We start from the raw sequence: 12,285 nt of genomic DNA, 5'->3' as shown, positions 1-12,285 counted from the left end.
AGAATATCAACCCCCCCCCTCCAGAAAAGCCCTTCGCCTTCTCACTTTCTGCCGACTCGTGCAAACCTTTCAGGCTTTTAGTTGTCTCTGTTCCTCTTCGTTCTCTGTCGCTTCTCCCCGATGCCCTGTCCTGGGAGCTCTCCGCCACCTGTTGGAGCCCCATCTCTGTCGAGTGTTGAAGGGAGAAAGCAGTTCTCCAAATGTAAGAACATAAGGATGCCGATCATCACACTACGAGATAGCTATGCTCCAAGACAGGGGAAACACAAGAATGGGAAGCAATCCTTTGAATAAGAATCAAGCAGGTCAGATCGACGAGAAAGAGAACGACTTGTGAGCAATGAACTGATCCAAAGTCCCTTCTAGGAGTTGGCATTGTTTTAAACCTGTCTGTCAGCGCGACCCCAAAACCAAGCTAAAATCCACCTGAACCAAGGCTTTCTCCGCAGAACTGAGGCGGTGGGCGCACTTCATCGCTCAGCTAAGTCTGAGGCTCTACATATATCTCGGCCGCCACAGACAGTACTGCAGGTGCAAGAAGGTTACCTGTCTGCAGGGCTGTGACGGGCTTCCTTTGGGTCTGACTGGCAGCAAATGATAACAGGACCAGCCTGCAAACACCTGAAGCGCCTTGTATCATGCCCACCCCATACCCTGCCCCAAATGCAGCGCCACACAGTATCAGTTGCTTATCTTGCCTCTGAGAAGGACAGTGTCTCAATATATAGGTACCTATGAATAGAGTTCTGTCAAGCGCAGACCTGTTTACAAAGCACCTGTTAAGGTTCACACAGCGCTGCCTCCTGTCAAACAGACCCCATCCTTGACTTGAGCCCACAGTTAAGATTCTCGGTCACTGAGGAATCCCAGATGAGCTGAAGCCCTATCATGGAGCATGTTTCCAACCCTGTGCGTGAAAGCTTTGCTTGTGACTGGTCCCCATCTCGAGAGACGGCGAGCATGTTGTGTGATGTGCAACAGATGTATGATTATCAAAGGATGGAGGACCCGAGTACATACCCCTGACTGAAGTATGTCCTGGCTTGCAGTAGGTGTCGGGATTCAGCCCAGCTGGACATTCTCAGACCTTCACTCCACATCTCAGCTGCATCTGAGAAGACTGCTGAGGGGGCAGCAAAAGTGAAGATACATCGTGGTCAGAGTCTTGGACCGTGTGCACGTTTAGTGTTTACATAGCGAATAGATCAGCGGTGCTATAGGACAGTTGGATCTCTGGGTGCATGCAGGTGCAATGCTGCCAGATGTCTGTTCTGCACCCTCTACCAGCAGTACCAGACATAATACTTATGTCTGAGGGTCCTAGTGGCAGATGAAGGAGTGCTTTGTTCACTAGTCCGCAGTGTTGTTTTCAAGGAGTGGTTTGCTCACTAGTCTGTAGTGTTGTTTTGAAGGAGTGGTTTGCTCACTAGTCTGTAGTGTTGTTTTGAAGGAGTGGTTTGCTCACTAGTCTGTAGTGTTGTTTTGAAGGAGTGGTTTGCTCACTAGTCTGTAGTATTGTTTTGAAGGAGTGGTTTGCTCACTAGTCCGTAATGTTGTTTTGAAGGAGTGGTTTGCTCACTAGTCTGTAGTATTGTTTTCAAGGAGTGGTTTGCTCACTAGTCTGTAGTATTGTTTTCAAGGAGTGGTTTGCTCATTAGTCCGCAGTGTTGTTTTTCAAGGAGTGGTTTGCTCATTAGTCCGCAGTGTTTTTCAAGGAGTGGTTTGCTCACTAGTCCGCAGTGTTGTTTTTCAAGGAGTAGTTTGCTCATTAGTCCGCAGTGTTGTTTTTCAAGGAGTGGTTTGCTCACTAGTCCGCAGTGTTGTTTTTCAAGGAGTGGTTTGCTCACTAGTCCGCAGTGTTGTTTTCAAGGAGTGGTTTGCTCACTAGTCTGTAGTATTGTTTTCAAGGAGTGGTTTGCTCACTAGTCTGTAGTATTGGTTTCAAGGAGTGGTTTGCTCACTAGTCCGCAGTGTTGGTTTCAAGGAGTGGTTTGCTCACTAGTCTGTAGTATTGTTTTCAAGGAGTGGTTTGCTCACTAGTCCGTAGTGTTGTTTTCAAGGAGTGGTTTGCTCACTAGTCCGCAGTGTTGTTTTCAAGGAGTGGTTTGCTCACTAGTCCGTAGTGTTGTTTTCAAGGAGTGGTTTGCTCACTAGTCCGCAGTGTTGGTTTCAAGGAGTGGTTTGCTCACTAGTCCGTAGTATTGTTTTCAAGGAGTGGTTTGCTCACTAGTCCGTAGTGTTGGTTTCAAGGAGTGGTTTGCTCACTAGTCTGTAGTATTGTTTTCAAGGAGTGGTTTGCTCACTAGTCCGTAGTGTTGTTTTCAAGGAGTGGTGTAGGAAGTTGGCTCTGTATGTGCTATTTCAAAGTAAGGAATAGCATGCACAGAGTCCAAGGGTTCCCCTTAGAGGTAAAATAGTGGTAAAAATAGATAATACTAATGCTCTATTTTGTGGTAGTGTGGTCGAGCAGTAGGCTTATCCAAGGAGTAGTGTTAAGCATTTGTTGTACATACACATAGACAATAAATGAGGTACACACACTCAGAGACAAATCCAGCCAATAGGTTTTTATATAGCAAAATATATTTTCTTAGTTTATTTTAAGAACCACAGGTTCAAATTCTACATGTAATATCTCATTCGAAAGGTATTGCAGGTAAGTACTTTAGGAATTTCAAATCATCAAAATTGCATGTATACTTTTCAAGTTATTCACAAATAGCTGTTTTAAAAGTGGACACAGTGCAATTTTCACAGTTCCTAGGGGAGGTAAGTATTTGTTAGGTTAACCAGGTAAGTAAGACACTTACAGGGCTTAGTTCTTGGTCCAAGGTAGCCCACCGTTGGGGGTTCAGAGCAACCCCAAAGTCACCACACCAGCAGCTCAGGGCCGGTCAGGTGCAGAGTTCAAAGTGGTGCCCAAAACACATAGGCTAGAATGGAGAGAAGGGGGTGCCCCGGTTCCGGTCTGCTTGCAGGTAAGTACCCGCGTCTTCGGAGGGCAGACCAGGGGGGTTTTGTAGGGCACCGGGGGGGACACAAGTCCACACAGAAATTTCACCCTCAGCAGCGCGGGGGCGGCCGGGTGCAGTGTGGGAACAGGCGTCGGGTTTGCAATGTTAGTCTATGAGAGATCTCGGGATCTCTTCAGCGCTGCAGGCAGGCAAGGGGGGGATTCCTCGGGGAAAGCTCCACTTGGGCGAGGGAGAGGGACTCCTGGGGGTCACTCCTCCAGTGAAAGTCCGGTCCTTCGGGTCCTGGGGGCTGCGGGTGCAGGGTCTCTCCCAGGCGTCGGGACTTTAGGTTCAAAGAGTCGCGGTCAGGGGAAGCCTCGGGATTCCCTCTGCAGGCGGCGCTGTGGGGGCTCAGGGGGGACAGGTTTTGGTACTCACAGTATCAGAGTAGTCCTGGGGTCCCTCCTGAGGTGTTGGATCGCCACCAGCCGAGTCGGGGTCGCCGGGTGCAGTGTTTCAAGTCTCACGCTTCTTGCGGGGAGCTTGCAGGGTTCTTTAAAGCTGCTGGAAACAAAGTTGCAGCTTTTCTTGGAGCAGGTCCGCTGTCCTCTGGAGTTTCTTGTCTTTTCGAAGCAGGGGCAGTCCTCAGAGGATGTCGAGGTCGCTGGTCCCTTTGGAAGGCGTCGCTGGAGCAGGTTCTTTGGAAGGCAGGAGACAGGCCGGTGAGTTTCTGGAGCCAAGGCAGTTGTCGACTTCTGGTCTTCCGCTGCAGGGGTTTTCAGCTGGGCAGTCCTTCTTCGTGTAGTTGCAGGAATCTAATTTTCTAGGGTTCAGGGTAGCCCTTAAATACTAAATTTAAGGGCGTGTTTAGGTCTGGGGGGTTAGTAGCCAATGGCTACTAGCCCTGAGGGTGGGTACACCCTCTTTGTGCCTCCTCCCAAGGGGAGGGGGTCACAATCCTAACCCTATTGGGGGAATCCTCCATCTGCAAGATGGAGGATTTCTAAAAGTTAGTCACCTCAGCTCAGGACACCTTAGGGGCTGTCCTGACTGGCCAGTGACTCCTCCTTGTTATTCTCATTATTTTCTCCGGCCTTGCCGCCAAAAGTGGGGCCTGGCCGGAGGGGGCGGGCAACTCCACTAGCTGGAGTGTCCTGCTGGGTTGGCACAAAGGAGGTGAGCCTTTGAGGCTCACCGCCAGGTGTGACAATTCCTGCCTGGGAGAGGTGTTAGCATCTCCACCCAGTGCAGGCTTTGTTACTGGCCTCAGAGTGACAAAGGCACTCTCCCCATGGGGCCAGCAACATGTCTCGGTTTGTGGCAGGCTGCTAAAACTAGTCAGCCTACACAGATAGTCGGTTAGGTTTCAGGGGGCACCTCTAAGGTGCCCTCTGTGGTGTATTTTACAATAAAATGTACACTGGCATCAGTGTGCATTTATTGTGCTGAGAAGTTTGATACCAAACTTCCCAGTTTTCAGTGTAGCCATTATGGTGCTGTGGAGTTCGTGTTTGACAGACTCCCAGACCATATACTCTTATGGCTACCCTGCACTTACAATGTCTAAGGTTTTATTTAGACACTGTAGGGGTACCATGCTCATGCACTGGTACCCTCACCTATGGTATAGTGCACCCTGCCTTAGGGCTGTAAGGCCTGCTAGAGGGGTGTCTTACCTATACTGCATAGGCAGTGAGAGGCTGGCATGGCACCCTGAGGGGAGTGCTATGTCGACTTACTCGTTTTGTCCTCACTAGCACACACAAGCTGGCAAGCAGTGTGTCTGTGCTGAGTGAGAGGTCTCCAGGGTGGCATAAGACATGCTGCAGCCCTTAGAGACCTTCCTTGGCATCAGGGCCCTTGGTACTAGAAGTACCAGTTACAAGGGACTTATCTGGATGCCAGGGTCTGCCAATTGTGGATACAAAAGTACAGGTTAGGGAAAGAACACTGGTGCTGGGGCCTGGTTAGCAGGCCTCAGCACACTTTCAATTGTAAACATAGCATCAGCAAAGGCAAAAAGTCAGGGGGCAACCATGCCAAGGAGGCATTTCCTTACAAGTGGTTTGCTCACTAGTCCGCAGTGTTGGTTTCAAGGAGTGGTTTGCTCACTAGTCCGTAGTGTTGTTTTCAAGGAGTGGTTTGCTCACTAGTCTGTAGTATTGTTTTCAAGGAGTGGTTTGCTCACTAGTCCGTAGTGTTGTTTTCAAGGAGTGGTTTGCTCACTAGTCCGCAGTGTTGTTTTCAAGGAGTGGTTTGCTCACTAGTCCGCAGTGTTGTTTTTCAAGGAGTGGTTTGCTTCCGAGTTCTTAGTGTTATTTTCAAACACTGAGATGTTTGGCGCGTGCAGTCAGCGACTTGATGGCGTGCGCTTGTGTTTCTGCGTTGCACCCACAATGTGCACTGTTTGGAAGAAGTCATGTTCCTGGGCTCTGTGCCAAAGGCTCAAGGATTTAAAAGTTTCCTGAATTCTTCACAAAATACCTGAAAATAATATAGCGCTGAATAGAGCACCACTTGGCCTTTATTAACCCATTTGTGGAGGGGGCGGACTGGAAGAATCCCTCCGAAAAACTCCACACCAACCACTGTGCATCTGACCTCACTTGCTCCATTAGCTGCAGTGCCCGGCTGCTGCAAATCTCTTAAGGGTCACACAAGGTTCTCCGGCCTGTAGTGTGTGCTGCACAACTCTTGTGAACAAACCCCATTTAATCCAGTTACTGGGCGCTACAATAGCTCTTTGCATTAGGAGATGCCTCAGTTTGCCAACAGAAATGAGCCTGTGCACTTTTCACTCCGTGGTGGTGAAAATGGCGGCTTCCTTGCCCTTCATTGCGATCTGATTTGTGGGGGCTGCACCTCATTGTTGGTCCCTGACTCTGCACCCCTTCAACAAATGTTGACAAGAGGGGGTGAACTCCACTGTCTTTAAAGCTGTGGACCCACACATCAGTGCCAGTTCAGAAACCATGTCAACAGAGCGGGGGCCCAGACAATAGCACAAGGTCAGTGCTTAGTCATTCAAGCGTAAGGACCCCTACTTGGGAACCGGTAGCAGGATATTCAGCACTTCTGTAAACTCAGTCCCTCTTCGCATGACACCCCAACAAGTGCTGGTGGCATACCCCTCATTCTGACGCCTGCTAGAAGTATGTCATTCAACCATGATTAGTCATTGGGCCATCCTTCCACAATCAGTAACACAGACCCTAGTGGCATGGGTGATACTAACGCGTTTGCCCCTCTCCAGAATGGGGACAAGCTGTATCAAGCACCATCTAATAATCTTGTGATGGCTTCCACCCCAGCTGTATTGACCGCGTCTTCTCCTGGTGTTTCAGGGCAGACCTGTTTGAAGATGAAGCCATCCGCTCGATGCTGAGGTACACACCCTGGTGGGCAGCTGCGAGGACCAAGAATGCTGCACAGGACGGAAGGAGCTCTCCGGACCAGGACAGCCAGGAACCAGCAGGTAAGACCCTGAGAAGGTGTCTGCTCTCACATCACTGCAGCCTCTGTGTATTGGCCTTAGTGGCCCGCCTTGGAGCACAGAAAACCTTATTTAATCTGAACCCGGGGAATTAGCACTACACAAAAATAGATATGATCTTTAGTCTTTCATAAACTTCAGTCTTTCAATATTGAGTAACTGGCACTTTATATAATGCGCTCTGTCTCTGTAGATCCGGAATATTGGCACTTCTTTTGGAACTTTGGCTAATGTCTGACATTCAGGACCTGCCCTGTGTTTCTGCCCACTTGTCACTAATGTTTGTATGCAATTAGTTTAATAATTAGGGCTCCCGGTTTTATGGTATTTATTTTGTTTAACATTTCCATCTGTATTTATCCATATTTACTTTTTTTGGGTGTCTTATCTGTATTCATCCATATTTAGTTTGTGTTTTGCGGATAAATGAAGACGTAAGATTGAACGTTTCCGTATTTAATTGACTATAAGACTCGCATTCATACTATGATGCCTGTCATCGTTTAGCTGTTTACGCCGCCAAATATAACACAAGATAAACTCACTGGTAAGTCTTAGCGTTATGCCACAAATCTATGTTAACAAATGCTGTTATTTAAGGAAATTCCATCCTGTTTTTTAGTTCCCCATGCTGTTCATCTGGTCAGCCTACAATTCATAAAGCTAGCACAGAGTCACTTAAAAGAAGCCCAGTTTTCTGTGTTTATCTGCTTTTAAAAATCAATGCACCCAGAAAACACATTGTTTCTGTCTGTATTTATTCTATATTTATCTGTAAAAATCGGTAATGAGGAAAACTGGAGCCCAAATAACACCGCACCCACTGCGATGATTGGGGACCTGATTCTCATTTTGCTGGAATGTTGTTTCTCTTGGACAAGGCCTTGGAGGCTCTTGAGACCCTGTTTAGATTTGTAGGCCTGGGTGTACCCTTCCTCCCTTACACACATTGTGATTTACACCCTTCGATCATCCGCCTCTTGGTGTTTACATTAATACGGAGGCATGGAAGGAAATAGAATAATCATGTCAGAAACAGGTTTTATAGCAGATGCCAAATTTTCTAGATATCCCCATGAGAGACCTAGACATACATATATACATACAAGGGTGAGTGGGACTAACACCTGGTTTTTGTGTCGGATGTTTGCAAGAGCGGACCGAGACGTCTTCATGTTTCAGTCGACTCGTTTTCTAAACATTCAGAAATATTGAAAAGAAGTACAATGAGAACAGTTTGTGCCTTCTCACTAATTTTACATTGTTCTAAAAAACTTAATCTGTTTTTTCACCATTGTTACCTCATTTTCTCACAGAAAATGGAACATACATTCCTGAAATCTGGATAGATTTTTGTACATATTTAGATGGATTTAAAAATCAGGGAACATCAAGTGAATGGTATCGAAATGCATCCTAAAAGCCCAGCTGACATCAAGCAAACATTAATTATGCCTATTGCTGGTGCTTATAAGAGATGCAAGGCTGAGTTAAAGAACAACCTTTTAATCTCTACTCTGGATGGCCCCTTTTAATGCCAGGGGCCAGAAAAGCCTTGTGAAAGAGCTGGCTGTTCTTGTAGACCAGACCCAAAATATGGCTGGTGGGTTGCTTCTCAAGTGGAAGATGGTCAGGGTAGCTATCGGCTTGAGGCACAGTCGAGAACTCTTTTTTGGAATTGTGGAGGGGACATTACATATACATAAACCTCCTGGTGCAGTAAAATCAACATCCTAACTTAATACTGCCCTGAGCACTGCACACACAATTACTGATCGAAAGGCAAAGTTTTTAACCTCTTTCTGCAAAAAGAGGTAGGCGAGATTCAGAGAGTAAGTACAAAGATATGTATTTCACAGGTTGGATGATGCAATGGAAAATGCTTCACCATCGCAAACCAGTCAAGACTTGGATACGGATAAAAGTACTGGTTGACTGAACACAGACTTCAAATTGGTCTGTAACCAGATAATAGAGGTAAAAAAAAGAGCCATTTCTAGTGTGCAGGGGTGTGGAATTTAATAAAATATCAACTTGTGCGTGGGACAGGTTGCTTCTTAAATCTAATTGTCCTGTAAAAAAAAATCTTCTGCCATGTAGTGCAGTGACACATTATGGCACCAATCGCATTATGTAAGAGCTCTGATAATAGCGTCTCTGATTATGCCAGGGCTAATACTGTAGTAGGACTTGAATTCTTGCAATTTCTTTATGTTTCACCTTTCCGCAGATCTACGTACTGGGGCTGGAGGAAGCAGTAAGCAGTAGTTCCAGGACTGGAATGCCTTTGAGTCTGCAAACATACTAAGTTGCATGTTTTGAGGGTTTTCACCAGCCCTCCTCTAACCTTTTCCAATAATGAGAAAGGTTGGGAACTTTCTCCTGAATAATGGCAGAAGTAGAAGTTCTTCCAGGGTTGGGAAAAACATGGTTTTAGTCAAAGTGAACTTGTAAACGCACAATAGATTTTCACATGAGCGAATCTGCACATGCATATTTGCGCGTGCTAAAATACAGTTCTTAAATATTTTTGAGAGTACAATTTCCTGGTCTACGTCTGTAAGTTCACGAAAGCCACTAATTCAAAGACATATACCATGGGTGCACTTTTTGACTTTCTTAAGAATTGGGTCCCTAATTAGGTCTGACTTCAACAAAGACATTTTGTTTTTATTACACTTCTATTTCTCTATCTGTCGACTGGCTGTGATCGCATTCTGCTCTTCCACAAGGAGCATATTGGCACACAAAGTAGTTTTGTTCAGTGCCAGGATCTACTGTGGCAATCAGGGGAGTAACGAAACTGGAGGCTCTCTCCCCACCTCCCCCCTGTAAAGAATATGGAAACCCTCCACCCCCCTTCCAGACTCACTCTAGGCAGATGCTGTGATGAAGGGGCCCCCTGGAGAGGGCCTGTGGGGTCTTTGTTACGTCACTGGTGGCAATGTGTGCTTTTTGAGACAAAACATTTGTTTTTCTTTTTGCCACTATTTGTTACAATGGTGAGGGCCTGGCAGCTCCCACAACAATAAAGTGTTACAAAAGCCATGTCAAAACAAGACACGGCACCCCTGACGCATTGAGGAAGCCAAAAGACTGATTAAAAAATGTCAGAGCTGTTGCCTTTGTCAGTGTTTCTTTATTTTAATGCTTCCCATAATATTGTTGAAAATGGTTTGACTGATTTTTTTTTTTTTTCTCCATTAGGAATATTTTTTGAAAATAGCGTGCATCAACACATTCTACTAAATGTTGCTTCAAAAATAAACCACCTAAAATTTCGTAGCAGCAAAACTTCTTCTTTTTTTTTTCCTGCTTGCGTTTTTTTTTTTTCTGAACATTTTATTTTGAAAGCTAAGAATCCTCACTCTTGCTTACAAGCTTCTGCAAACATTTGCATCTAATCAGAGTGAGCATTCTGGGAGCATTATACTTAGCCTTATATTGTTGAGCTTTTTAAACATGTGTACACTTTTTTTTTTATTTATTTTTTAACTGCAAGCACTGTCGGTAGTGCAGTGTGACCGTAAAACGTTTATTTACACTGCTCACTCTAATAATGAAGGCTTTTCATTAATAAACCATAAATACAAGTTCGAACAGCATTAATATATGGACACACATATTCACTCAACTGCAGAGTTTCTTTCTCTGTAAAATGTCAGCCGAAGTGTTTGTGCTGCAAGGGGTTGGGCCTACTTGTCCCAAGGACAAAATAAACATGAAAACTTGTTGCCCTTGACCCCAAACAATATGTCCCAGGCATCGGGCGATAGAAATTCCACATCCCTGAATAGGCCTCTTTGTGTACTTAGCTCATAGATATAAAACTGTCTTTGTTTTGAATTGGCAGCTAATGGATTGATGTATGTAAAATTGTTGTATGGCACCTCCCCCACCCCCTGTTTGTTTTGGGTTCTATTGCCTTGCTTTCCCTTGCCGCTCCCTGCCGCTCCTGCATGCCACCTGTTATTTCCTGCCTCCCAGCACCCCTTCTCCCCCCATTACTGCAGCGCGACCCCATTGAGCAGGTCCCAGGCCCAGCTCTCCCCGTTGCTGCATCGCTCTTGCATCGGTCTTCTCCCTGCCTTTTCAGCACCTGGAGGCCCTCACGGGTGATTTGCTGTACTTTATAAATCCTTGATTGATTGATATTAGCACTAGGCTTGGACAGAATTTTGATTATGCCGGGTTAATTGGAATAATTTTGGTAATTACTCTATGATGCAGCGTTAACTATAATTACCCAATTATTCCTGCTTGCATGGTTAAGAGTAATTTGGGGGGAACAATTCCTGTTGCGACAGGATATTTCGCGCTCGCTATTCATGTTTAAATTTAGCGCTGTTTCTTAGCGTGTAATGCATCCTCCTGTCCAAAATAGACACAGGTGGATTTTGTGCTAAGAAAATAGTGCTAAATGTCAGTAGTAAGTTTGGGGTGAGGGGGAATCCTACCCCAAGAGCACATTTAGCGAGCACAAGTGCTACTCGCATTCAATATTAATGTTCTGTTCTATTTAGCGCGATTTAATAGTGTAAAATGCATCCTCATATCCATTTTGGACTTGAGGGGTTATTTTTGTGCTAAGGAATAGGGCTGACCGCATTTCTTGTGTAATTGAAGGGTAATTCTGTGTGAATGTACTACATGGGATTAGGTGAGCTACGCCCACCCCTAATTAGAAGCAAAGTGATATACGCATTTCTTGTGTAATTGAAGGGTAATTCTGTGTGAATGTACTACATGGGATTAGGTGAGCTACGCCCACCCCTAACTAGAACCAGAGTGGTATGCGCATTTCTTGTGTAAGTGAAGGGTAATTCTGTGTGAATGTACTACATGGGAATAGGTGAGTTACGCCCACCCCTAACTAGAACCAGAGTGGTCTACGCATTTCTTGTGTAAGTGAAGGGTAATTCTGTGTGAATGTACTACATGGGAATAGGTGAGTTACGCCCACCCCTAATTAGAACCAGTGGTCTACGCATTTCTTGTGTAAGTGAAGGGTAATTCTGTGTGAATGTACTACATGGGAATAGGTGAGTTACGCCCACCCCTAACTAGAACCAGAGTGGTCTACGCATTTCTTGTGTAAGTGAAGGGTAATTCTGTGTGAATGTACTACATGGGAATAGGTGAGTTACGCCCACCCCTAACTAGAACCAGAGTGGTCTACGCATTTCTTGTGTAAGTGAAGGGTAATTCTGTGTGAATGTACTACATGGGAATAGGTGAGTTACGCCCACCCCTAATTAGAACCAGTGGTCTACGCATTTCTTGTGTAAGTGAAGGGTAATTCTGTGTGAATGTACTACATGGGAATAGGTGAGTTACAAATTAGAACCAGAGTGGTATGCGCATTTCTTGTATAATTGAAGGGTAATTCTGTGTGAATGTACTACATGGGAATAGGTGAGTTACGCCCACCCCTAATTAGAACCAGAGCGATATGATTGCATTCTGGAAGGGCCGGCAGCTCAACATGCTGCTGCGTTTTGCACTAACTGAAGCAGTTTGGCAGAGAAGGTCAGATAACTCAAACTTGCAGAATCTAGTCTGCACTGGATTAATGCATTGATTATCGGCAAATGAAGATGATTACATAAATCTGGGTGGGGGAGTGAGGCAGTTCTTTTCAAGATTGCAAGTTGAAAAAAATAAATAAGTAACTTGCCACCCGGCATGGAAATCAAGAGACCAAGAGGGGTCCGGAGAGATGCCCAAGTTCTGTAGGATATTCGCACCACAGAAGCACGTGATGATGGTGGTGGGCTAGCTGACATTATTCCCCTGCTCCATTCCGAGACCGTGAGGAATATCTGTCCTTTTTAGAGG

General features: G+C 45.6%; 1 protein-coding gene across 4 annotated transcripts in view; it reads left to right on the top strand.

The window, feature by feature from the left end:
• The window catches only part of SHQ1 (SHQ1, H/ACA ribonucleoprotein assembly factor), a 166,511-nt gene that overhangs the window by 49,310 nt on the left and 104,916 nt on the right, over positions 1 to 12,285 (top strand). For all 4 annotated transcript variants that reach the window (XM_069206108.1, XM_069206107.1, XM_069206105.1 and 1 more), the window contains one exon: positions 6,299 to 6,429. In XM_069206108.1, coding sequence (XP_069062209.1) covers positions 6,299 to 6,429 — 131 coding nt within the window. The remainder of the gene's footprint in view (positions 1 to 6,298; positions 6,430 to 12,285) is intronic.

This window comes from Pleurodeles waltl, chromosome 9 (assembly GCF_031143425.1).
Source record: "Pleurodeles waltl isolate 20211129_DDA chromosome 9, aPleWal1.hap1.20221129, whole genome shotgun sequence".
Taxonomy (NCBI): domain Eukaryota; kingdom Metazoa; phylum Chordata; class Amphibia; order Caudata; family Salamandridae; genus Pleurodeles; species Pleurodeles waltl.
The sequence above is the reverse complement of the archived record's forward strand: the minus strand, read 5'-3'. Positions and strand labels throughout refer to the sequence as shown.